The following is a 27,412-nucleotide window of genomic DNA, read 5'->3' as shown; positions in this document are numbered from 1 at the left end:
TGGAATTCAGCAGCAGCAAAATGCTCGGAAACAAAATGTACATCCTAAGGCACATACTTACGTATGTATAAGAGTGATAACAGGCTTTCATTAGCTCGGCATCAACGTATCAGACAACAGTTCATGTTGAGCTAAATGGGCTGTAGTCAATTCCCAGTAAGGACAACTGAATGTCCTATAAACTGTAATAAAATGGGGACTGCTCAGTTTTCAGACATGTACACCAGGGAGCCATTTCACAGGTAACACCCGATGGAGATTTTAATTCTTCACAGCATAACTGACCCAACAATCCCTCTTCATCCCCCAAACCAAAAGGCGATTTGTGGAGAGCAGCTTCCTGCTGCCCGTACCAAGCCACCGAGCGCAGCATGGCCCTTTGGACACCCAAGCACACCCTGAGGGCCAGGGCACCCCACGTCCATGCGGGCAGCGAGCAGCCGACCCCCGGCAGAGCTGCTGCGGGGGTTGCCTGCGAGCACAGAGCTTCCCGGGCCTCGTGGCATCACCAGGCTGGCAGACTAGTGCGCCCACGGCCCATGCCCACGCTTCGCTGCCCCTTCCCGGGGGACCGAGCAGCCCTCCTGCCACCTGCCCAGAAGCATGCGTGACTGTCATCAAGATGCAGCCATTCCCCCCACCAAAAACAGGCTCCTCATCGTGCTGGTGAAAAAAACAGGTCCTTCAGCATCTTGGGCAAAGACTATGTGGTCCATCGTGGCCAAAACGTTCCTCATCCCAAGGCTGCAGAAATCCCAACAGGCTGTATTTCACGGGATGGGAGTGTACTGTAAATGTAGCTGTAAAAGACTTGCAACAAGTAAAGAGCTCATTTATGGTTTAGAAGAGACATTGAAGTCCCTCCTCTCAACTGCTAAATTAACAGGTTTTTTAATGTTTTAAAAATCCACCAGAGCCTGGAAGTGGATGCTCCTGGTTAAGCCAAAACATTGACTTGCTGAGCACTGCCTGGCAAAGCTAAACAACTACCACGGAGCCTTACTACAATATGCAGCTATTAAAAGGTAAATTATATTAGATGCTAGCTGCTATCACGGTGACCCATATCTTAGGGTTTCAACTGCATCTCTGCCACAGAGTTGTCCTCAAGCAGGCTTTATTGACAAGCTTTTATATGTGCCACTGTTCAATCAAATAAAGCAACCTTCTGCCAGAGTGCAAGCAAGATTAGGAAGCAGAATTGATTTATTTCAAGTCTCCTAAGAGCAAGGGGCAATGAACACAACCTCAGGAAATGAAAAACTGAACCAAGAGTGAATGTTCAAAAGAAAATGCAAACTTTCACAATACAACCTGATTTTCTTTGCAGCGGACAAGTCTCACGAGGGATGACTTACTGGTAACTAGATTTACCGAAATGCATCAGTCATGTTCTTAATATCAGCATTTCAGCCTTCAAAAGGTGAACATGTCTGAAAGGGTCAGGTTCCCCATGGGTGGTGCAGAGTTGCTTCCTCAGCCCAGTGCTGAAGGCAGGCAAGGGCCATCAGGCTGAGCTGGCTGGGCCAGCCCAGAAGAAGAGGCTTTGGCAAACATAATTACCAAAAGATGCAGCTCTCTTCTGCAGAGCCCTAATAATGAAAAAAGTATCCAGATACTGAAAAGGTAAATGCAAAATGCAGCAAAAATGACTGTAACAAGCAAAATGTGAACTTCCTCACTGATTGACCAGAAACTAATTGTGGAAAGAGGAACAGTTGAGTTCAGGAACAATATTCTGACACTTCCCTGCAAGAAGGATGAAAGAAGGGGAGAGAAAGCTCAGGAGAGCACTAAGGGACACGCGCTGCTACATGCAGCAAGGAGAGGAGGGAAGTCCTCTGAAGGCCTGCCCTGCAGTGCCAGCCAGAAGGCAACAGCAGGGTTTGGCCACACACAGACAAATTTCTATGTGTAAGTCAGGCAGCTGGAGAAACAAGGCTGAGCGTGACGATCAGACACCCACTAGCCATGCAAGCAGCAGAGGTATCTTGCTGCTTCAGGGACCTGTTTGGCAGCGACCTCCCCACCACGGGGGCTGCCCTTGGGTCTCCCAGGGAAGTGCAAGGACAGGGGAGAAGCCCTGCAGGCATGGCCAGGCTCCACAGCAGGCTGCTCAGCCACGTCCCCACACAGCTCCCATCACCGTGGGGAAGGGCCTCCAACACTGCAGCATCCTCCCACTGCCCGGCTCCAAGGCGCTGCCGGGCCAGCCCAGCAATCTGGCTGCTGCCTCCCACGAGCGACAGCTTCATGGAGGGCGTGTGCTTTTCATTCTGAACAAACACACACTTGACATGTCAGAGGTAAAAGATTTTATTATCCCATGGATATTTCCTAAGTAGTAAGAGTCCTACCAGACAAAATATACAAAGCATCTTATGTTTTCTTTCTAGACAACTGCATTCTCATCCTACGAAACAGTGACCACATTAGTTCACCCTAAAGTACCAAGGTTTGTCCTTACAGCTGCAGGATTGCACAGAGTTAGCATATTCAATGACCAATTAATTCATGCAGAATCAGAAGGAAAGGGAAAAAGGTCTGTATGCTCAACTGAGTGCAGGCTTAGCTTCCTAGAAATTAAGAGAAATGCAGGGCTTAAATTTACCAATTCGAGGTACTTCCATTAAGCCAACCAATTCCCTGACCCACTTCTTGTCATCTGCTCCACAGTGAAAAGTTAAGGCTAGCAGCAAGTTATTGTTGGAAATCACAGTGCTAGAAAAGCACATACCCCTCTGGCAGTGGGAAATTTTCTTACCAACCTGCGTGAAGTGCACATTTTACATCAAGCTTAAAGCAGAATGAAACCAAAGTGACCTCCTCTACTTGTTAAAACTTCATGTTTATAGTTGACTATGCTTATGTAAGAAAAATAAATTTTCAGCCTCTAAGGACATATTAATTCCTAGTGCATTATATAACCATTCTGAGATCCTGTTTTGTTTTCACATAATTAACTCACAGTATTAATACTTAAAAGTTTTATTGTAAAATAGATTCACTTTTTTTTTGGTTCTGCTGAGTTAATGATTGTACTTGCATTTACTTTATCCTTCCTCTCCTAAAACAACGAGCTAATTTCAACAGATGGTGAACAAGTCCAGATTTGCTGGAAACCAATTAACAAGAACATGCCAAGTTGAAACTCACCCCATTGTTTCAAGCCAGAAAACTTCCTGCATTTCAAGAACCTAATTAGTTTTAACTATATTTATGGAACAGAGGAAAGTATATTTAATTACTCTGCAATTCTTCTGTCTGATGATCAACAGAAATGCAGTTTCGTTCACACAATTTCTCTGCAGTATATTGATCAGCCGAATCTTGCCTTGTATCAATATCTGTATTACAACAGTGCCTGCAGATAATGTGATACATGACTGGACTACAGTAATTATTCTCAAAACAGCTCTCATCAGAGGAGTTATACAAGAATACGCACTCTGTTAAAAAAAAAAAAAAAAATCTGCCTCTGCACTTGCCAATAACTAGCAGTTCTGCTCCTGGCATCACTTTGTATGTAGGCACAGCATCCCATCAGCACACAGATGGGTTCTCGACAACTCAGGAAGACAGACCCATGTGAACATAACTCATCTTCCCAAGCAAGTAGAGCTGGCCAGGACAGACACATGGCTGGAGCAAACCACCCACCTCCGCTCCCTATAGATGGGACATCAGTGGAACTGTGGCACCTTGCATCAAAGATTCACCCCTTTATTTACTTAGGCAAAGTGACAGCAGACCTGCCCAGGATCCACAGCAGCTCCAGCTGTGTGTTAGAGAGAGGGCTACACCGTCCTGCACTTCACCCTCTGCTTTGTGGCCGGGGAGCAGGGACATGCTGTGCCATTCATGTCATTCCCAGCCCAGCTCACTGCCCCTTGCCCAGCCCTCCTGCCCCCCCGAACACCCATCGGGACACCCTGCACTGCTCAGCGGGTCACGCCGAGCCATGCCGCGTTCAGGAGCAGACGTGGTGAGGGCTGAGCCCAGGAGCCAGACATAAAACCAGCACATAGCGGTTGCTTTTGATGTTTGAAAATCTGGTCTTTGCGGGGACAGCAAACAACAAGCTGGGGTCACCACAGCATGGTCAGGGCAGAAACCGTCCCTCTGCTGAGCTTCCTAAATCAACCTCTCTGTAGCCTCACAATCATTCGTTTCATAAGTGCATCTGGTTATGTATTTCTGGTCATTATATCAGCATTAAAATGATAACCCTCCTCTTGTGTATACACCTTCTGTCCCAGTGCCATGGAAGCTTTTAAAGCACTATACTGGCCTGAAATTGCTCAGCCAGGAAAGGAGCACCTATTTCTAGCACTCCTATTTCTTGGCCATCCCTTCTGTCCCAAACCTGCTCCCAACAAAAGACTCACATCCTGTGGTGTGGAAGAAGCTGCATCTACTCCCAGGTTATCTTTAACCACTGTGTAAATTTAAGCCCAGCAAATGTCTCAGGTAGGTAGCAGGGAGAGAAGAGAATCCACTGTCAGGCTACAATGGACCCAAGAGGTTAGAGCTGCACAAGCAAGGGAGGAAGTAAAAAAAGTAAGACAGATTACCATGTCTAAAGAGAGGGCTGACAGCATGTGTGTGCACGTGTATGCAAGCAAAGCCAAGGAAGGTTACATCTGGAGAGTGGCTTCAGGACTTTTTGCAGATAACAGTTTCGACCACAAAAGTGTTTTCAAAGTGACGAATACGATGACAGTTTCCAGCCTCACGTCGACTGATACCTAGAAGTGATTGAAAGAGAGGAGAGAGAAAAATTCAACAAATTATAATCTAGAAGAGCTGCAGCAAGTGGGGGAAGGAGAGCAAATGAGATCCAACCGCAGAACACTGAAATGCAGGAACAACACAGCCTATATGAAAAGCAGCATAATCCAGTCTTTGGAAGAACAACCATATTCTCTAAGGCCATGGTCCTGCAGTAAAGAGCTGCCATGAGCTGGGGGAGCCACCTGGAAACAGCTTGTTTCAGCTGACAGCACCTCAGTGTTACCTGAGAGACCAGAAAACCTCATGAAAATGGCAGAAGACCCAGGCTGGTACAGGGCACAGCTCTGAATGCAGCCAAGAAGGGCTTGAAAGAGCCACCTCTGGCTGTTTGTATCCCCACACACACTGATCCTGCTATGGGCTCAGACTCTCTGGGAAACAAGTGACACCCCCCATGCCCTTAAACTGCAGGACCTCAACTCTGGGCAGCTCCTCCAGGCAGCTCCTCCCCTCTTACAGCAAAGCCGGTGGTGCCCTGCTGACAGAGGCCGTGCCAGGGCTCCGCGAAAGCAGCCGCCCGTGTGCCAGCAGCCCTGTGCACAACTGCGCAGCTCCCGTCGGGAAAGCAGCCGCGAACTACAGCCACGGTGACTTCTGCACCTGAACACTCTCTGCACCCTGCAGCTTGCCCACAGGTCCAAACCCAAACTGACTACAGGTTCATGCTTCAGGTGAGCCTTTAAATACTCCAGTATCTAAAAAACAAATAAAGACGAATACTGAAATTAAGGAGGTTTTTTTTGCAGCGATATTACTATTTCTATATAAGATATATATTGCTGATTTTCTCTAAATCATTTTAAGGTAGTCCAATGATCCCTCTTCACAACTTTTTTCCGTATCATTAGGAACTTAATTCATTAAGGGCAATTTGCAGATCTAATCTGTTCTGAATAGCTGCCGCTGAAGTGGGTGTCTCCATTAGGGAAATTTTCCAAACAGTTCCCAACAGCACTGCTATTAGTTTAGCCCCAGGAGTCCCCATGTTGGCTCCCACAACCATTTTCTCGACGTTTCTATTAGGCTCATAGACGATAGCAACACAGCAGCCAACACCCATTTGCAGCAGCATCATCACAGATTTGGGTTGAGATGAATTAGACGAGAAACACCACAAAAGATCTCCTGTGTGCTTACACCCACAGGGAAACCTCCACTCATGCCAGGAAGAGGCCAGCATGGCTGCAATGGGAAAAATAACAACTGTGATGTGGGGGGAAAGCGTGTTAGGACAGCTGAACACAGCAAGGCTCTCACGTCTCCTTGCGCTCCTCCGCTTCAGCCTGTAGGTCTCCTTGCCGCTGCAGAGGCGGTAGATGAAGGAGCCGAGCTGCTCCATGTCACTGACGTGCTCGGTCGCGATCATCTCCTCTTGGATTATGTATGTCTGAGGCAGGTATGTCCCTTTCTGAAATGACACAGTTTCCACCAAAATAAAGCACCGGGTGCCGTGATCTCCTCCTCAAACAGGACTGTCCTACACAGAGCACCAAGGAAGCCAAACTGTGGAAAATTCACTGTTCGAAGCCTCAAACTCCAGTTACTGAGGCGAGGCTGGTTAATGTGCTTCCCTGTCCTTACCATAAACTGTCCCATGCTACTAGCACAGGACACGCAAAACAGATTTGATCCAAATATTGAATACTCACATACTAGATGAAGCCAGCATAGGATCAACCCTGTTATAAACTAACCCCAGTTTTAAAGGAGGGCGCACAAAGCTGTAACTCTGAGAGCACAATTAACCCACCTGGACAGGGATCAAGGCTCAATCAAAATGCCAGGAGCTCCACTGAAAATATGCATTTTCCATTTACCTCAAAAGGCAAAACCCCAAAATGCCAGCCCTGCTCAGCTTCCAACAGTTTCCCACATTTCCCCCTCCTCCTTGGTCCATTCCACACAGCCACAATAATCTCCTGCGCTTACAGCCCACAGGAACAGGGACCAGAGATGGGCCACGGGCACCACATTTATAAACACTGCCTTGAACAGTAGTGGTGGGTATCAGGAGAAAGCGAACTCTCCTCACGCCTCCATCACCCCAGGGACATCGTCCTGCAACTCTACTGCAGTGCAGGAAGGCAGCTGACACCAGGGACTGAGCTGAGGCAAAGCAGCACAAGCAAACTCCCTGCTGCAGGGGTGGAGGCTGCTATGAAGACCAGGGTGATGAGTGGAGTGCCTGGTGGGGGGACATGGCAGAAAGCCACCAGGGGCTGAAGAAGACAGGGAGAGAGAAAATGGGGGACCTGGGAGCACCCCAGGGATGGGGGCAGACTTTCCCTGCAGGAAAGAGACCTTCTCGGCAATGAGGAGTCTCTGCAAGCGGATCCCTGGATGCTCAGGGCATCTCGCAGCTGCCTGGGCACTGCTGCAGCAAGAAGCAGCTGTGTTACAAGTACAGCTTGGGCTGGGGGGCACTTATGAGCAGACTGGCTGCTAACCAGGCTATGAAGCAAAGACTCACTTCTAGTCCTTTTTGCTTAAGAGTCAAAAAAATTAAAAGAACCAGAAGATCCTGGGGCCAATATAATCAAGGAGGAAAGCAACCAAGAATGGCACAATTTCAAATATCACCTCTTCAATTTCCACGACAGGACTGGTTATCTCCATAGAGATGTACCTGGAAACATGCTGCCTTAACTTAGAGTTGTGCTGTTGGGCTGGCACAGCCTACTGGATCGATAAAGCTCTCCTCTAATGCTGGAGGACAAGACTATTAGTGGAAGTTTGTACTACACTAACACAACAGTTCTGCAAGAAATTCAATTATTGATTCTCAGTGGGAGCATGCAGGAGAGGGCGTGCGCTCTGTGCAGCTACTGGTAGGAGCTGTCATGTTAACACCCGGGGCTGGGGCTCTGGATTTGCCATATGCTTGACATGGAGACAGAGCTTAGAGACACATGCACACAATCCAGTTTCTTCATTGTTTTAGATTCAAATACTTGTGGCAGCTGAAGCAGTCAGGAATCATTGCTCCTCCACTGCAAGACTGTGCAACAAGCATGATACCTTCAGTTCTCCACTAAGAGTTTTCTTAAAACTAGAGCATTGAGCATCTTGGGTTCTGCAAAAGATGTGGACTGACCACCATTTAAATGGGTCATCTCCACCTTCCTGCTGCTGCACGGGGGCAGCATCCCTCCATCCTTTTCTCTCAGATACTTATGCAGCCCTGTTCACTAAACCGTTACAGCTATACAGAACAAAGTCTGAAAGAAGCAGCAGAGCTGCCATTTACAGGTGAAAAATCAGACACAAGAGGCCTGGTAACACACGTACGTGGTGGCAGCGGGGTCTGGCACAGCCGCGCACGGCAGGGATCGCAGAGCTGGCACAGGGCACACAGCAACCACACTGCGACGGGGCACCCCAGCACCAGGCTGGCTGGGGAGGAAAGGGCAAAGGAGCTTCACTCAATCCCTGTGCTGCCACAATCTGCTGGCACAAACTGCTGTCGTTATTTGCTGGACAGAAGTTTGGTCCTAGAAACAGGACTGAAGCCACTGAACATCTTCAAAACTAACCTTTCGGCTGGAAACTAGTCTCATTCATTAGGGGCTTGACTGAATTCAGAAGAGCGGAGAAGGCTAAAGGAGGCACAAGAGGAGCAAGACAAAAGTCTCCAAGTCCAAGGACCAACGCAGCTCATCCAGCATCTAAACAGGAGCACTTCAGAGCCGGGGGGGGCCAAGTCACCAGGGGACGAAAGTCCTCTGCAGTGGGGAGAAGTCTGCCCTCTGCCTGACACAGCCCACCAGCAAGGCTGCGCCTGTGGGCATGAGGATCACAGGCTCGGAGGATGATTCAGCTCGGGAGGGACCACAGGAGGTCTCTGGTCACACCTCCTGCTCAAAGCAGGAGCAGCTACGAGATCAGACCAGGTTCCTCAGGGCTTCATCCAGCCTGGTCTTGAAAACCTCCAAGGATTTCAAGGAGGCAGCACAACCTCCGCGGGCAACCTGTTCCACCGCTTCTGTCCTCACGGCAAAAAACCTTTTCTGAGCTCAAGACCAAGCTAAACACCTAAACCAATGTATCTAAGGTGCAAGTTAAAACCTCCACAGACAGATTAGACACTTACCCATCCCAATGGTAAGTTACTTAAACCTACATCTGCTTTGTATTCTCTTTAAAGAATCAAACATGTAAGATCATTCTAACTGTATTTTTATCCCCTTTTTAATTACAGTTCTGGGGAAGAGAAAGCATCATTTTCATTGACTGTGATTTTATATCTCTTATTTTAGGATGTGACCAGCATTCCTAATCTCTCAGGGTTTTTCTGGGGCTCTGCTGCCAGTTTGTGCAATCCTGCCTTCTCCATTTCCTTCTGCCCCAGGGACTGGGCACCTGCCACTGTCATAAGCTGTGGTTGGTTTGGAGCGAGTGGTAAATAAATGTGTGTTGTACCCCAGCAGGGCTCCCAGCACATTTGCCAGGCAGTCACAGTGCATGAAATTGCGAGGACTGCTAGGTGACAAACTGGGAGTTTGTCAAGGACTGGAGATCAGGCATCTCTCAAGGCACAACCTTTTGCCTCCGAGCTTAACCCCTACAAAGTTCATCACACTGCATGTAGCAGCAAGTGAGCAAAGGGAATTTAAGAAAGAGTTAGATTGTTTGGGTTTTTTCTTTTCTTTTAAATAGACCCTCACAGAAAGGAGTAAGAGACCCAGGTTCAGTGCTTTGCTATACCTGCAAAAGACTAGGATAGATATGTACCTTCTGCAGTCTTAAAAATCCTGGAGGTTTTTCTCCTGCTGTTAAGATTAACTAGTACTCTATTTTAAGAAGACTGCTTTCAGTCACTGCAATAGCAGCACGGGCTTCTGAACTTAATAAAACTGCTGGTACTAAACCCAATTAATGCCAGCTGTGAGCAAAACTGCATGAGCCCAAATCCAGTATTGCAGCCTGCAGCATAGCAAGGAAGGCAGCACAGATTTCAGCCCCAAAACAGTGAAAGCTGAAGGCCTGGTACTGCCCAAGGGACACAGAGCTCTGCAAATGGCAAACCGCAGCAGTAACCATGGCAGGAGTGAAAGGAGAGAATTTTTTTCTTCTTTTCCTTGATTCCTACAAACACCAGAGAGAAGCAATATGCTGCTTCTCTGTGTCACCCTGGTCAGTTTGATCCATCACGCCAGTGCTACCATGCTGCCTGCAAAACTAATATTTCAGCTAAACCTGCTGAAGCCTTCACTCTACGTGAGGAGTCAGCTCTGTCAGGGCCAAGGCTTACTTCCACAGACACAGCAGTTTTGATTTCTCACAAGCTTCCAGCTGGAACCCACAAGTCAACTCAAGCAGAACACGCAAAATAAGCAGGACTGCAGCTGTACCTTCACGTTAACTAGAAGCTCCCACAGGTTGCGAGGAGGCATCACAATAGTGGTGTTCAGCTCGATGACGTAGCATTTATCCAGCGTTATGTCATGGTAAGCTGTCAGACCCTGTGTTCCAAGCACAGAAATGAAGGAATTGAGACCTTCACAATGAAATGTGGCTGTGAAAATGGGTGTAAACAGGGAATTCAGAGAAGACAGGAAATTGCTTTAAACAACAAACCTGTCCAAGGATGTCCCTACCAAGCATGTTGGAAAAAAATCTCACAGAGGACCTTGGGAAGGAGGACAGCTCAGTAACAAGATCATTGTAGACATATGTGACAACAGCGATAGCGCTAGCCCATAAGCACCACGTTGGTGCACCCCAGCCCAGCCCTGTGCTACGCCCCCAAAGGCCCCAAGAGCTCCTTACTCGCTGGAAATCATGGATGATATCCGCAGGGTCACTCCCTCCAAACTGGGGCACTGGGACGTTGATTTGCTCATAGTTCTCCTCAATGTAAATCTTGACATCTTCGTGCAACTCCAGCTGCCCTTTGAACGGCGAATACAGCGAGTCTTCGTAAAGGACACCGCAGTGAAACACGCTCTCACGGGGCAGCTGTGGGGATGAGATCCAGGTGGAGGTACAACGCTCATACACCCCATACCCCATTAAAAGCTACAGCAAGCACGTGAAGAAATGTACCCACACTAGGTAAAAACACTCTTTTCAAAAATATGCTTGAAGATATTTCAACATCAGTCTTTTTACCAAAAAATGTTTCTGATGAAGACAGTGCAAAACACCCTTGTGAAATGACCACATCTCCCTTCCTGCTAGCTAGGTCCAAAGGAAATAAAGGATTGCCTGTGGGATTTCACAAGGATTAATTCAGAAAGGCAAAACGACTGCCTGTAGGCTCTTCCATTTCATAACCAGGCTGTTCACATCCCTCCATAGACATGGCTCCCAGTAACTCCATTTTTCTCCATAAGGCATGTAAGATTGTGGTGAGCAGAGCATCATTTCTATAGGCACTAGTAGTTTGGATATGGCAAATGAACAAAAACAAAGCAGCTTTGCCTCACTGCAAAACAGGAGCTGCTGCTCTCCAGGGCTCCAGAAGCACAAGATACAGGCAAGAGAGCTAACACAGTGTAAGCGACCAAGTTTGAGCACAAGGATCACAGGAACAAACTGCAGCCATTGGAGACTGAGACATAAAGGCCCTGTTGCTTTGGTCTCTCCAAAGCTTTTCTGGCCATGTTGAGGGCATTTTGCTGTGTAATTGGGTAAGAGCTGTCATTTGGCACCACAGTCAGGCAGTGGGGATGACAACAGGTAGCCCCAAATGGACCAGTGGGCATTTCCCAATGCACTTCAGCATGTGCCAGGTTACTGGCTGGCTGCCCATAACCTGGTTGATAACGCTCCCTCGGTGCTGGGGGCTTCTTCTCATAAGGAAATGTCTACACCAACAGCCCTGCAGCAGGATGCCATCACATCAACACAGCAGCATGTGGGAGGGTTGAGCAGCCCTACGGTTGTCACTGCGTTTCCAGATCAGGTGGAAATGAGCATGGGTAATAAAGCACTGATGTATCTTAAAACAAAGATTGCAATTTAATTTGACAGCAAAAAAAAAATTATGGAGCAAGACAGTGTATAAAAAGACTATACTGCTGAGTGGATAAGTGCTGGCTGCAGAGACGGAGGCGGTCCTGGGAGAACTCATTCAATAATAGCTGCTCCGCAGCAGAATGAGGGCTTCAGTGAAAATCGATGCTCTGGGGTTTCTCAGCTAAACACTCAGCAAGCCACTCAGCTCAGCAGTTACCTCCTTAAAGCAGCTCTGACCTGTCTCATTCCCTATGCTCTGACCCACCACAACACTGCCAGCGCGATGCCTCTGTTAGGCCAGGCTTTGCAAAGACTGTGTGGAAGAAAAGATGTTGAATTTAATGGAGGTCGAGTGCTCACCTTCCATCTCTCACTTACTGTTCGCTTCCTCACTTGCTTTATTAATAGCAGCACCTATTTTTGTTACACCTACAGAGTCTTGCTATGCTGGGGTCTAAAAAACCTACTGCAAAAAGCTTTTCCCTTGCCTGTACCTCCCTGCTCTCTCCAGGGCTTGCTCTCCCCACACAAGTCACACTTTCAGACTGCCTTACTCCTGACAGCAGTGACACTGGGTTTAAAAGGTAGAACTGACAGAGTATTTTTATGGAGTTTAAAAAAAAACAAAACCAAAAACAAACAACAACAGAAAAGAAAAACAAAACAAAACAACAAACAAACAAAAACCAACAAAAAAAAACCAGAGCACACAAAACAACAACAACAAAAAAAAAACCAAAACAAAACAAAAAAAAAAACAGGAAAACAAAGCCACAAGGGAGGGGAAGAGGAGGATTTCTGGAAAGCCTTTCCTGGCAGTTGGGACGGAGGTGAGCCTGAACCTACGACTTAAGACATGCCTTGTCTGCAGCTCCCAGAGGACTGGCTCCTGAGTTACTACAGTGTAAAGCAACAAATAACAGCACTGCCTCTTTCAAAGCTTGAAGCAGCTTGTCTGGTTGCTCTGGTTGAAGAGCCAGCAGTCCTTCCTGACTCACCCCTACCTGGGTGATGAAGAAGTATCTGTACACATACATCGATGCAAAGACCAAGCCCAGGAGCAGTACGAGGAGACCCATGGTCAGGTAGCACACCCCGCTGAGCGATGACCTCCGACCCTGCACCGCAGGAGCCAGCTCCTCCTAGGAGAGAAAGATGAGAGCATTGGTCAGCTGCTGCTGCAAGAGATCAGAAAATCAAGTATATTTTATGCAAAGGCTGTGCACGGCTTTGTGGTATGCAACTGAAGAAGGCAGACACCGTCCTGCAAAGTAAGTTCACATCAGATAGCATTCTGGCAAGAGTAAAACACTTGTGCATTTTGATCTCCCCCCCCATATATATGTATATATACATATATAAATGTGTGTATGTGAACATATAAACATATACTCTGCTTCTCACCAACCGCTCAGAACAAAGTCAAGCTTTGTTTTAATGAACAAGGATCGACCAAAGAAAAGGAAATCAGGAACTAACAGTTCCTGGCTACCGAATGTGACAGCATTTATGTAATTATACTCAAAATTTTTGTTGAAATGCTGCCACTCTTGCAGAGTTTTCAGGGGCAATTTTTGAGATGGAAATTATTGGTCTCAGAGAGGTACCTCCCGGCCCTGCTGGGGCGAGCCTACCCTAACAGCTGTGTTGATCTCAACTTTATTTTCAAGCAGATTCCCGCACACCTTCCAGGAATATGGTCAGAGCATCAAAAGAAAACATATCTGCTGTTTTTAGATTGCTGCCCAATCTATATAGACAGTAGTCAGCTCACCTCGTTACAGCCCTCAAAAAGGAGGGCAGTGCAAAGGCAGGATTACCTCCTGGGGACCACTCATCCCAGCCTATGATGCTCTTGTTTTTACGACCAAGATAACCCTCCAAAATGTTAAGGAGGAGGACGTAAGGCCTTTCAGAAGCAGAGGAGAGAAGCCGGTTCAGAGCCACCCCAGTTTCTGCACAGAAGAGCTGAAAGCTGCCCTCAGCCGAGCAGGCGGGCAGGGGGGGCGCCAGGGAGGGCTCCTGCAGATTAACTCCCTCTGCGCAGCAGGTGATCTGACATGGTTGATTAGAAAGACACCCTCTCCATGGCTAGCCAGACTGGTATGAAGTGGAAGAACAGATTTAAAAGCAAACAACAGTGTCTCATTTCTAAGACACATCACTTTTTAAAAAGAAGGCATGTTTCTCCAGCGCAACATTGCCAAAACCTGCAGGGCAGTGCAGGTGCTGAAGCCCCGGGGGAAGATGGCCCTGGGTCCCTGCCACCCTCCCACAGCGTGAGCCCAGCGCTGCCCAGCAGGGCTGGCAGCAAACACCTCCTTCCCCTTCCCTGGCAGGGAACAGCTCTCGCCAGAGCAGCAGTTCAGTCCCAAGCTTGGAGACATCAGGTCACTCCTGACCCGAGACTAGAGCACCCCAGCATCCCTGGGGCAGCCGTGGGGAGCCCACCAGGGAGGGATCCCCCCCACCTCCCAGCACCTGAGCTCCATCGAGGAGCAGAGCTGGGGCAGAGCCAGGATCCTGCAACTCCTCTGCTGCCTGCTCCGCTCCCAGCTGACACGGACTGCTCCAGCTATTGACTTTTTCTTTTCTAGCCACATTCAGACTGGTAACTGCAAAGACTAAATTGCTCTGGGAGAGCTACAATCCCAGCACAGCTCCAGGAGAAATCAATCTATATTTATTTCTCCTTTGTCCCAGCTGTTGAAAGAACCGCAGCACTGCTATTCACCTCCAGCTCCCTACACTGAAGTATCAGTGTAATCAGTTTGTCACTGCTCCTCCAGCAAATAAAGGGATGAGCAAACTGAAAAATAGCACGTTTTAAGTTCACTTCCAATCTTTGCCTTCCTATCCTTCTGCAGATGAGGGGCAGCAACTGTGACAAGCTGCAAAGAAAAAAAAAAACATCACATTACTAGAGGAAGTTTAAAGGCTCTCTGACATGAACTGCTAGGACAGGAAAGTCATGCTATATGTCAAGTGTTTCACAAAAACAGATTTCCCCAGATACTTGTCATCAGAGTGCAGACAGTGGGGGTGAAGAAGAATGAAAAGATCTTCTGCTACTGACACTGAAGCACAGCTGAGAAAATGTTTAACGGTCCACAAGTGAATTACATCCGAAGGGTGCCAGGTTCCCGTGATGGATAATGCACTGCTCTCTTCCTTGGCGAGCTGCAAGTGCTAACTCCATGGAGAAGTTGGGGAGAGGGTTCAGAAGGACATAGCAACTCAAAAAGTGAAAAAAAAAAAAAAAAAAAATACTCCCACTAGAAAGAAAAACTGTGTTGAAAGAATGTTAGGGAGGGGCAGATAAGCCCCTGCTGGTTTGCTATTTGCTAGAGCAGCTCCGTGCTCTTTGCACAGCCAAAGACACAGCGAGACATCCCACCTCTCACCACCAAAGGAGATGAGTTCAGCTCCCTACAAAGCATTCCTAGCTTTGGGAAAAATGCCTGAGTTTTGCATTTTGGGAGAAGGTGGGGGAAGTGAAGCTGAGCTTTGCCCTAGGAGAAGTTACAAAACACCAGGAAAAATGAAAACAAACCCTCCAATTCTGAGGGAGGACAGAAAAACTCAACAGCAACCATTCTGATGGAGCGGAGATTAAGGCAGTGAGGTTAAAAATGCTGCCAGGCAGGCCAAGGGGAACAATAAACCATAGTCCTGCAAAATACTGCATAAAAATCACCTGCACAAACGCTCACTAAAACATGCATCTCCATCCCCAAAACCAGCAGATTAGAAGGCCACCAGCCTTTGTCATGATGAATGAATTACAATTTAAGAGCAACTACATGTCAGTCGGCACCTTGGCTTCGGGCTGGAGGCATTCCCAGTGCTGACAGCCTGTGGATGGAGCAGTGCACAACCTGCCTTAACAGCATTTCACCCAGGGTAACAAATCTTCACCAGGTTGGAAAAATCCAAGAAGCTTCTACCACAGGCTTCTGCCCCGCTCATGCCAAAGCATACCTCCTTCCTGCAGGACGGCCACCCCCTGCAGTGGAAATGTGGGTATTTTAAAAAACAGGAAATCCATTGCAGCTGATTTCCATCTGTTCTTGCAGTAGGAATGCCTGGTGCCCCAGCAAGGGAACCATTTTCCCCTAAGCTAGCCTTATCATAAGGAGAACCAGGTGGTCCCAGCAGCAAGCTGCAGGAAAGCCATCCATCCCAGAAAGACGCCCAGGACCAACCGGCAAACCAAACCATGCCCTGCGCTCATGCCGCATTGCAGACTTTGCACATCTGGCAGCACTGCTGGTCTCCACATATTTCGGTGGTGGAAAAAAGAATTAGACTTGGCAGTGGTGTTCTCCTGAAGAGCAGATCATGCCTTCGAGACATGCATTTGCACCAAGGACAAAAATCAAAATATTAACATGCAAAAATGTACGTTCACCAGATGTTTAACAATATTCCGTAAGACTTCATTAATCAGACACTCTTACAACAAGCCATCCTACTAATTTTCTGCCTCGTACAACTATGGGGGTTTTTGGCCAAGAGAAATGGGAAAGGTTGGGGGTCAAATTCATCCCTGGGCAGAGGCAGAGACAGATATTTCAGTTCAGTAAATGAGCTTTCCATTTCTTTTTTCATTGTTTTAAAGACTAAATCCCAACAGATGGGCAAAAATCAACATGAGGGCCTTCCTTCCCTCTATGGGCTGCGCAGAGGAGAAACATTAATTTGCTTCTCTGTGAATGAACAGATGGAAAAGCAACAGCAGCGGAAGAAGAGCACGATGTCCACAGTCCGGACACTATGGATGTACACGCCAGGACGACATGCAGACAGATCCACAGCTCTGCAGAGTATCCCACTGTAATTTCAGGGCAGGAACACACTGCCACTCCATGCGGTAATGCTTCCTTTGCTCCAAATTTCTTGGCACCACCACACACTCCAGCACCGGTGCAGGCTGCAGAAGCTGCCGCTTTGCTGGCCCCACAGAAGGGGCCGGGCTGGATCCCTTTCCAGTGGGAAAACTGGCAGAGGCCGTGGGCAAAGCTCCTTCCCTTGCTCAACTTGAGGGGACAGCACAAATCGCTCCTCCTCCACATGGGCAATGGGGGAAAGCATCCATCTTCTCAAGGAGAGCGCCTGCGCCTCTTGGTTTTCTGCCAGGCACTGTCCTGCTAGTGCTTCACCCTGCCGGGAGACAGACAGAGGCATCTCCAGCGCGCAAGCCTGAATAACCAGACGTGCTGACACGGCTCCAGTTTGCAGGCACGGTTGCTTCCCAGGCACAACCCAGGGCCCAGGAGCAGACAGGATATTGAAATATAAAAAGGAATTCCCTTCCTTGGATAAAACAGGCTCTTCACTGCATCTCCATGCCCTGCCTACTCGCGGGGCCGGCGCAGGAACAGAGCACAGGCAGCACATACCCGGATGGGAGAGGATGAAGTTTTGATATAGACCATTTGGTAGAAGAGGCTTGAAATTAGCCTGAGGGGAAAAAAAGTCCTAATTCAGTCTTTGCAGATTTTCTTCAGCACTTCAGGTCTTTCTGAGGACTTGATGAAAATGGCTGGTGTCCTGCTATCCCTATTTGTTACCAAATGACTAAGGAACATCTCTGCTACAAAGGGGTGGGGGACAGAAGCCTGGCTGTGCTTTACAGACACAATGTTCGGTCCATAGCATGGAAATCCCGCCCAAAGGCCAGAGTAAGACAGAGCAGGGAAAGCGTCAACACCTGCCAGGCACTGCCAAGGGCACCTATTGCTGAGCAAACCCTCCTGGCTTCACGGCACTGAGCCTCTGGACACACAACACTAGCAGGAACTGCTAGCAAGAACCATACCCAGCGAGGTGTTGCCTTTGATGTTTGTCAAGAATACAGTCCAGGGTTATGAAAAACAGGTATTTGATTCTATCACTCCATCACCAATGTCTTGATGAACATAAAAGCAGCGATGAAATTAAAGGTGTCATGTCATGCCTTCTTCCCTCCTGAGTCGCACACCGCCTCAGCAGAGATGGGCTCAGCTCACACCCTTTTCCTGCTTCTTCAGCTTTGGAAACAGCTCTGAGTTCTCCACAAATAATTTTTCCTGCATTTCTGAAACATACAGGTTTCAAATCTTTCATTTAGGTGTAGCAGGGCCTGACAAACAGGGGACACATCTCAGCAAATGTCTAAATATACACCCCCAACGGGCAAAGAAGCTTGGGGTGACTAAAAATAGTAGATGTGATTCTGATGACTGACAAGTGAGGGGAGAAATGTGATGCAGAGTAAATACTCAAAGGGACACAGTTTGGAGAGGAGTGCTATCTGAAAGGCAGCAAAATATGTCATCCCTCTCTGGGAGATTGCTTGTTTCAAGGGAGCAGCAGCCTGAGCTCTCGACGTAGATGTACTGATATAACTGCAGACACAGGCAGCCACCGCTTCCTCAAAGGACACATGCTCGAAACCTAAGAAACCCACATCAGAACATCTAACTGATCTTGCTGTTTACTCATTTCTGGTAACCAAAGGCCAACAGGGACTATAGGAAAAGGAAAAAATCAGTTCAAGGTCTCTACCTCCAGCATACCAAGTCCCATATTCACAGTCAAAATCAGTCACTGCATTACAAAATCTAAGGGCACCTCCATTGACTTCAGATGGACTGCTGGAAATCTGCCGTGCTGCCGCAGTGGGTGTGAGTTGGTACGGACTGGCCTCTCCTCTGACACACCAGGCTTGGCTTTGAGTGTCACCTCTCCAGAAAGCGACCCCCATGTCCACACTGCTGCAGCTTGCTCCTCCTGAACATGAAGCAAAGCCCTCTCATCCATCCACCTCACAGACAGCATCCCTACTCCCTGCAGATGCTGGGCACTGCCAGCACTTACTGCTGCTGCTCCTATGATAAAAAGCACTGGAGAATTTGTGAGATAAATTGTAGGGCAAGGAGATCCAGATCTGCCTCCCAGAGACAACCACTCCTGTAGTTAGGCATTCAGACCCAGGGGAGCTCGGTGGTGAAGAGCCCCCAGAGATGGCCAGAGCAAGCAGGGGTGGCCAGCCAAGGTTCAAGACTGGAGCACTGACCAAGCTAGAGCTCTGGAGAAGCAAAGTGAGAGACTACGCACAGGGAAAAGGCAGATGAAGGAAGACAAGAAGGGGGAGAGGAAGGGAGAGAGATAAACCATTGCAGCAAAGGCAGTTCAACCTTGCATCCACCAAAGCACCTCCCATGCTCCAAAAAAGGCTCCTCTGCCACATGAACAGAAAATGAATCTTGTCCTCAAGAGCAGTTATGGAGAGAAGAGAGGGAGTGAGGTGAGGAGAAATACCAGATGAAAAAGGGGAACAGTGCCTGGGCCATCACCCTGCCAAAGTCACAGGAGTCAGCAGTCAGCACTAGCAATGAGAGGCCTCTGAACAAGTCTGTTACCTGGAGAGTCCTTCCAGGCCAAAGAGCATTTCTTATGCTTTAGGTCAGAAAAGAAAATAATGTGTGCATGCATGGAGAGAGAAAGATACACACACACACATATATATATATATGGCACAGTTTCCAAGGCAACCGAACTCCCTGCACACAGCGCTTGTGCAGGGCACGCAGCAGCATTTCCATGGAGAACACAACTGATGGCTTTTGGACTCAAAGATGCTTGGAGACCAAAAAAAAAAAACCATAACCAACCTATAATTAAGAGACTATCACAGCCGAAGGCTAAAAGGTTGCAATAAATGAATCTAATCACATCTTTAAACAACACCATGGCACGTGACTAGCAAAAAAGCCACCTGTCTCAGGAGTCACTTTGCAGCACTGGAAATTAGAATATCAAAAACAACCACTGGCTAATGAAAACCCCCAGCCTAGTTGCTATACAACAGAGACAGCAGGATGTTAAAAATGCAGCCTAGCACATGGGAGCTCCTAAGCACTCAGTGATCATATTTTCCTTCTCCCTTGTCAGCAAGACAGATATAAATCCTCCTCTTTTCTCCTTTTTCTATCCCTTTCTGGAATTAAGGGGCTGTTTCTCCTCCCTCTTTGCACAGGGGTGAGGAATGCATTTCCATATATTATTTTATTTTATTTTTTTGGCAGAGGTACAACAACTTCCAGCTGGAGCTTTTCCAGCCTCCCTCTCCTCTTTCTCAGGAGTAAAACCTCAAAGAGTATTAGCAGAGCCAAAAAAGCCCCTTGTAAAAATAAGGCTATCCTTACCAGGCACATAGCTAAAGCCCCAAGTGTCACACTGAACAGGCAGGCAGGCAGAAAGAAAATAAACAGCTGTGATAAAGAGGCAAAAAATGTCCCAACCTGGGTGTTTAACAGCCTGACTGCCAATATACAGTCTGATAAACATGATCTGATTTCCAGAAATCAACAGGAGCTGTAGCCACTCACTGCAACGATGAGGAAAATCAGTCCCTGCCCCAGGGCAGCTCCACCACCACAGCTAAAAGGCTCCAGAGCACCTGGGCAGACCTCAACCCGGAAAGGGAAGAAGCAAGCACAGCCAAGTGAAGGCCAGGGGATTTTTACAACCCTGAAGTGGGAGATGGCATTAAAAGAATGGGAATTTTCCCCTGGAGAAGAATGAAGGTTAAGCTTTGGCATTGGGTCTCAAAGATTATTTAGAGCAATTAAAGACAAAAGGCAGCTCAATCAAGAGTGAAGCAGAGCAGCTGCTCTGGAAATAGGGGAAGCTCTTAAAACAAAGGTTGGCAAAGTTAGAGACTTGATTCAAAGGTAAAGACACATGCAGGTGAGCAGACACCTGACTCCTTACAAGACCTCTGATCTATGCCAAAAATATTCAAAAACATTGAGAAATTGAGGCAAGGAAATGCCAACAGCTTTCAGCTTGTTCTTGGTGTAGCCGAGTCTTCCTTGTCCTCCCAGGTGAAGTGAAGAGAAGCTGCTACATGGCTTGGGAAGAAACAAGCCACAAGCCCAACTGTCCACCAAAGTGACAAGCTGTCCCGTGGCAGAACAGTGGGACCACGTGCTCAGGAAGAAGCTGGACATATTTCCCTTCCGACAGCCACACACTCACCTTTTCCCAAACTAAAATTGTACAATTGCTCCAATATAAAACAAACACACCCACCAACCTGTGCAAGAGGCCCCGGGAGTCCTGGGCACAAGCCAAGAGAGCTAGCAGCTGATTTTGTAAAAGTTGCAAAGGATCAGGTGCTGTCTCAACACATCTGAAAGCAGAAAACACTGACAGGGAGAACACCTCCACACACATCAAAAGGTTTCACATGATTTTACATGAAGTTGTTTACTGTCAGTGATGGCTTTGGATCCTAATGAAGCACCAGAGCAAAGCAACAGCTGGGCAGAGGACTCACTTGAACACCGCTGCTGGGCTCTAACCACTGCTTCCCCCCAGGGAGCTCCGTGTCCAGATAGTTTTGGGGTCTAAAGAAATGTACAATTTAAAATTGCAGCACCCAACTCTGAGCTTTTACAGTCAGGCAGGTGGAGGTGGTCAAGAGGAAATTAGCCATTTTGGATGCTGCCAAGGGCAAGCCAAACACTGCTGATCTGGCTGTGGCCAATTAAGCCATAGCTGTCCCACCTCACTCTTCCACTAGAGGTGACTGATTCCCAAAAGGCTGGTAGAAAGGAAGACATAGCCATGCCCAAGATGCTTACGAGACAGAACAGTCGAGGTATTGCCGTCTGCTGGTTCTGCAGCTGAGGGGGGGGCATCAGAGCCCTAAACCTGTACTGTCCACGACGAGCAGAGGGGTCAGTCCAGCGTTTCCTGGAGTTCAAGCTGAAGCATCTTAACAAAAAAACTAGATTTCAGGTTACAACATTTGTGTCTTCCCTGAAAATCAGGAGTTACACAGTGTCACACCGTAAAATGAAGTCAATTCTCCCTTTCAGAACACTGACAGAGATTATTTGTTCTCTGAGCAGCAGCGTAGGAAAACCCTGACAGTCAGTTCTGCACTCAAAAATTCACCACAAAGAAACAGTGTCTAGTTTAACAACAGCAAGAGAGAGGAGGCAAATTTACCCTTACCAGCTTTATTGTTCAAACTGACTTTAACTGTAAGGCACGGCAGCAAGGAACACAACTCTGCAAAGCAAGTGCAGAGGGATTTATTAAAAAAAAAAAAAAAAAAGCCTCACACTGTCCTACCTCAAACTGTAACACTGGCATTAAAAAACAAGCAAAACGTGCCTAGGTTCACACATATCACCTGGGAAGAAAATACTCATCTAGAAGTGAATATGCCTCTTCCATCTCCTGTAAACCCACTAAGAAGCAAAGATTCGATAGTGCCGAAGCAGGAATTGCAAAACTGCGCACATGGACAACTCCTCTTCCCTAGATGATCCATCTCCCCAGACCTGGAAGCCGTGCTCTGCTGCACGGGAGCTCCCCAGCTCTGAGCAGCCACACACACCACCTCCCAGCCAACCTCCCCCTGGCCAGCCACGCGAGCAGCACGGTGCGATGACAGGCTGAAAACCAGCGTGAAAACCGCTTACCACTGCACAGCACAGCAGAGCACGCAGGGCTCCTGTCCTACGGACCAGACCTACAGCGCTGCAGTATTAATACGTGCAACGTATGTAGCGAAGTTTCCACCTCATGCTTGAATTTGGTTCATCTGTACCCTTTAAAACTGCTTCTTTTTAAAGATATTTCTTGGTTTCCTGTGTTTTGCCGAAGAAATTGCTGTGCCTAAAGAGGGTAAATGCAACAGGTTCTTCCCATGTAAGGAGCACCTACATGCAAAGTTGCATTGGCTTCGGCTCTCCTCCAGCTGTGGGGGAATGCACACCTCTAGACAGATGTTTCATGTTTCTCCATCTCCAGCTCTTCAGTCTACATCTCTTTGGCGAGAGAGGTCCATTTTTCCAAATTCAGTCACATCTATAACATTTCTGCCAGAAATAGTCATTTCCTCTCCTAATCCCCCTGCCAGTTTTAGCCAGATCCTTTGTCATGCTCAGCTGGAATATCAAATATTCATGTCTGGAGTCCAGTAAGATATCCAAGTCTATTATTTCACTAGAGTGGTAAGGGTTCAGAGACATTTTTTTCTAATTCAGCCCTTTTCCTGCACTTCCAAGGTATCCCCAAACCACGGAGAACCAAGAACCAGTGGCAACGCTTCTTTTTAAGCTGATGACTCCATACAGGACACAAAGAGAAGTCATCACTGCAGCCCACACAGATATTGGAGGGTTGGGCAAAGGCCAGGAATAACCTTCTGTTACAGGAAGCAGCTTCTTCAAACTACTATCTCTCACGTTTTGACCCCTAAATCAAGACTTCAAAATGGTGAAAATACCCACAACTCAGAAGCATCAAGCCTGGACTCAAGACTGGCAACATGTCAATGAGTGTAATCAAGCCACATCACTGCCAGCTAGTTTTTCTCCCTCTCTCTGGATTTACAGCTTGCTTTGTGAAAAAGTCTGTTTAGAAGACTTCTCCTCACATCCCCTTCCCTTGCCATCTGTCTGCCACCTCACAGCATGCTGCAAGGAAGTCGCTCACAACACTCAGCACTGCATTGGCTCAGCAGCTTCCACCAAGCTGGCATGACTCCGCTTTACAGGGCCGGCGGAGATGCCTGCATGGCCAGCAAGAGCCTCTGCTCCTCCAACTGCTCCATGTGCCCGAGCCCAGCTCTGGAGCATCACACCTTGTGGTGCACTGGTACCCCTAGGAAGGCCAGAAACAGCATTGCTGCCTGTCCTGCTCTGATCTGATGCCACCTCCCGTGAAGCACACGTCCTCTTGGGCTTGCTCGGGCAGATGCCAAGCAGTCACAGCTCACCCTGCCCACCCTGAGTGCAAGAAAAAGACAGCAAAAGACAGCACCAGCTCCAGCAGCGAGACACTACCTGTCGGCTAAGAGCTCCACATCCACAGTGGACCTGCTCCTCCCTGGAGAGTTTGGCAGTGGCAGTCACAGGAAAGAGCTTCCCAGGCACTAGAGAGGCAGCCACGCCCTCAGGGAACACGCTCCCCAAGGTTTCAGGGCTTTCCCCTGCTATTTCTGTACAAATGGGGCAAACATGCTCGGTGTGGGAGCTGCCCCTGGCTGGCAGCAAGGAGGAGGCTGGGGCAGCTCGGCCGTCAGCCTCCCGGGGAGCAGCAGCCCTGCAGCCAGGAGGCTGAGGCACCCCACCGGGCGGTCGTGCTGAGGGGCAGCCTATAAAAAGACCAGACAGACAGACAGACGGATTGGACGGATCCAGCACTGAGCAGCAAGCAGCTCCCTGTGGGAAGTTTTTCCACATGACCAGGAAGGGCCTGATCCAAAGCCCACTAGAAAGGAAGAGTACTGTCGAGTCTTGGGGCATGCGGATGAGATGGAAGGCATGGAACCAAAGCCTGGTACTGCTACAGCCGCCACGTACAGAGCAAGGGGGGTAAGAAGCGTCTGTCTCTTCCCTCCAATATTTATCATTTACACCTCGTGAAGCAGAAGATTTTAATGAAACCCCTTCTTCTCCTGCTCTTGCACTGTCTCTGCAGAATATCTAACTGCAAGTATTAGAGGGGTTTACAAGGAATCAATCAAAAAAAACCCCCAAACCAAATTTTGACTGGAGAGCTCCAGCCACCAGTTTTACTCGGTTCCTGTGGATTTCAATGTCCATCACAAACACAAGAAGCTTATTTCCCAAACAGACACATGTCCTAGACACAGCGTATAGATTTATTTCCGTTTCAGACTATAAATCTGGAGTTCAATTAAAACTCACTGAATACTATTTTGCACCTGAAAAGATACTTTCCAACTAACACAACAGATTATTTTACTGACTGCATGACCTGAAACTGCCTTCTGTTCATGGCTGCTACATCCTCCCAGCTCTTACTAATGACAACAAGATAATTTCTTTTATAAGCCCTTAAAATGTTGCAATTGCCTCAAAATTATGTGGATTTTTCTGACCGACTTCAAATTGCATATTCTTTCCAATTCAAACTGAGCTGCACAGGGGAGAAGACAGGGCTCAGCACATGCGAGCTTGCTGTCAGGACTCCTCACCTACTACTTTTCAGGACACATTAGCATCACAGACATCTTCCTGCCTGTCACATCTTTGCATTCACGAAGCACCTGCCAAAATTCACAGGCTGCGGAAGCTGCTGCTGAATCATTTCCCAGCTCTGGCTCCTATCACTGGGACTGAAGTTTTGAGATCAAAGAGGAGAGAAATGCAGAGCATCTTCGTTTGCATGTCACCAATGCCATTTTGCTACAAAGCAGCCTCAGAAAGACACACATGGACAGGAATTATTGGCAGCAGGAGAAAGAGCACGGCAAGAAAGCCTGGCTATGGAAAGACCAACCCCACAAGACGAGTGTTTTACTAAGCAGTACACCCCCTCGGTCCAGCTAAGCACAAACTACACCAAAGAATCCTGTGTCACAGATACCCTGGAAAGCAAGCATCAGGAAAAAGCCACCTTCTTGTCAGTGTATGTGCTGTTCCCCGGGCACCCTCGTGCTGCACTGACTCACCGCAACCTGCTCCTGCCCTTCTGTCACAGGTCCTATGCTGATTTTCTTATATGCCTGTCTGCTGGAATTAAGAGACTGTTGAAGATTCTTTGTTCTAAATTCACGTTTTTCATTTCCTTTGTAGCTCACGTGGGCTTTAAAGAACAACATCATGCCCCCCAGGAATCAGAGAAAGGCTCAAGGCTATGTAAAGAACCCAAAATGTATTATTTGCTACCTAAGCCAATTTCATCCATCTGGCAGGACCTGAATCAGAATAATTTTGATTGCTGGGATCTGGCAGCACTAATGATGGAAATAAGCTTCTGTTACTTTTATTTTTTATTTTACTAGTTTTTAAACTCCTTTTCTCACAGTGCTTGCGAGGAGGAGCCAGATCCTGACCAAGCTCGTGCAGGACCAGCAGAACTGACTTCCCAGCTGCGGAAAGCTGGTTTAACAGCAGCACAAGCTGGAAGTCCAGTGTGATAGTCAACTTTCAGGGTTGGACATGAAAGGTGGGAAGAAACCTATCACCTTATTTTGTTTGTAATTAGGAAAGATGAAGTCTGGAAATCAGCAAGAGATCACAGTTGGCCGCATTCCCCCATTAAAGGTTTCTATACAGCTCCTAGGCCTTAGATTAATAGATGCAATCATGACAGACTAAGCCCATTCAGATGCTGACAGCACAGCTGAGAGCTGCAAGCACATCCGTGCGTGATGTGAGCGATCATTACGATATAAGTGACTCCCTGAACTCTCTGCAGAACTGAGCAATCTCCTGAAGCTCGTACTGCAAAGCAACTCTCCAGGGCAGGTAATTCCCACTCGCTTGGTAAGGCACATGAGGAGGTACGCTCTGCATTGCCTCAGGAGCAGGGCAAAATCACAGCTCCTCCATAGTTTTTTGAGTCAGGGAGATATTAGGATTTGCTAAATGATCGAACTGCATGTTCAGTCTGAGGGAGACACTTATGAGAAACACAGAAATGCCATTTAAGTCTCCTGCTCTGGCACAGAAGCACTGTATCAAGGCAGACTGGATGCTGCGGGTGAGGCTCACCTCTCTGAACACCCTCCCACTAGGCACCGTGATATTTACCCCGGCGGGGCCACCCTTGCAGAAGAGCTTGCAAGCTGAGCGTTCTCCAGCACAAGAGACTTCAAACCCACACAACTCCTGGCCAAAACCAACAGTGCCCATTTCACCTTCCCCTCCTCAAGAGGGGCACCAGCACTACCACCACTGGTACGTGCCCAGCGCTGCCTGCCAGCGCCTGCCCGTGACTCGCAGTGGGGACGGGATCCACCCCAGGCCCCGGCCACGCTCTGCATCTGCCAGGGATGCCCCAACACCTTTATTCACCTGGCGCCTGGCAGGATCCCAACCTCTGCAGGCACGAGCACACATTCCCCTCTGATACCCATCACCTGAAGCCAGCAGAGCAATTCAACTTCAGCATGCCAACTCCCATCTTGAAAACTGCAAACCATCTAGGGAGCCGTGTGCGCTCTTATCCCCTTGCTTCTCATCTTGCTCCAGCACCAGCTGTTTTGTTCCTCTTGCCTCTTCTCCATGCCAACCCTAAGCTTTCAGAGATATTAGAATTTAAAATCCACCCATGAACGACCAATCCCAAATTACATCCCCCCAGCCAAAACCACCGAGACCGAAGGGATGAGTCCCGATGCCACTTGTCCGCGCTGACCGGTTACTTCAGCGCCGAAGGATGGCCTCTCCCTGTAACGGCACAACTGCCCTGCCCCATCCCCTCCCTACTTCTCCCAACTTCGGGTGCCAACGCACCCCCCGGGCCGGGAGCCAACGGCCAGAAACGCGGCCGCTTTCCCCGTTCCCAGGGATGGCCTCTCGGACCAGGAGCGAGCTCCGAGCTGACCCCCGGCCCCACGCACGCCCCTTTCCGCTCTAACTTAGCAGGAAAGGGCCAAACCCCGGCGCTGTGAGGGCTCGGCCCCGCCGGGGGCCGCCCCGCCCGCCCGCCCGCCCCCGCCCCGCACTCACGGCGCCCGGGGGCAGCAGCACGGCCCCCGCCGCCCCATCGCCCCCCGCCGCCTTCTCCTTCTCCTTCTCCGGCTTGAGTGCCGCCGGCGGCTGCTGGACGCCGATCTTCACCATGGCCCCACGCCGCCGCCGCCGCCGCCGGCACCGCCCCGGGGAGGGGCCGCCGC

General features: G+C 48.5%; 1 protein-coding gene across 1 annotated transcript; it reads right to left on the bottom strand.

Annotated features, from left to right (window-relative positions):
- Window positions 1–2,300: 2,300 nt before the first annotated feature.
- On the bottom strand, window positions 2,301–27,412 carry ITM2C (integral membrane protein 2C). Its single transcript, XM_042799701.1, has 6 exons — window positions 27,246–27,412; window positions 12,759–12,896; window positions 10,564–10,752; window positions 10,146–10,256; window positions 6,052–6,202; window positions 2,301–4,748 (listed from the first exon to the last, which is right to left on the bottom strand). Exons 1-6 carry the CDS (start codon window positions 27,357–27,359, stop codon window positions 4,657–4,659), a joined length of 795 nt encoding a protein of 264 aa, XP_042655635.1. The 5' UTR covers window positions 27,360–27,412; the 3' UTR covers window positions 2,301–4,656.

The sequence above is a fragment of the Tyto alba genome, unplaced genomic scaffold (assembly GCF_018691265.1).
Source record: "Tyto alba isolate M040663 unplaced genomic scaffold, T.alba_DEE_v4.0 Super-Scaffold_10, whole genome shotgun sequence".
NCBI classification, from domain to species: domain Eukaryota; kingdom Metazoa; phylum Chordata; class Aves; order Strigiformes; family Tytonidae; genus Tyto; species Tyto alba.
This window is presented reverse-complemented; position numbering and strand designations above follow the sequence as displayed.

Bases quoted from the DNA above. Each gene is read 5' to 3' on its own strand.
- ITM2C (XM_042799701.1), bottom strand. From the start codon at position 27,359: ATGGTGAAGATCGGCGTCCAGCAGCCGCCGGCGGCACTCAAGCCGGAG. The intron at 6,203-10,145 runs GTACAGCTGCAG...GTGTCATTTCAG, and splicing joins AGCTTCTAGTTAACGTGAAG to AAAGGGACATACCTGCCTCA. The intron at 4,749-6,051 runs GTGAGAGCCTTG...AATCACTTCTAG, and splicing joins GCGGAGGAGCGCAAGGAGAC to GTATCAGTCGACGTGAGGCT.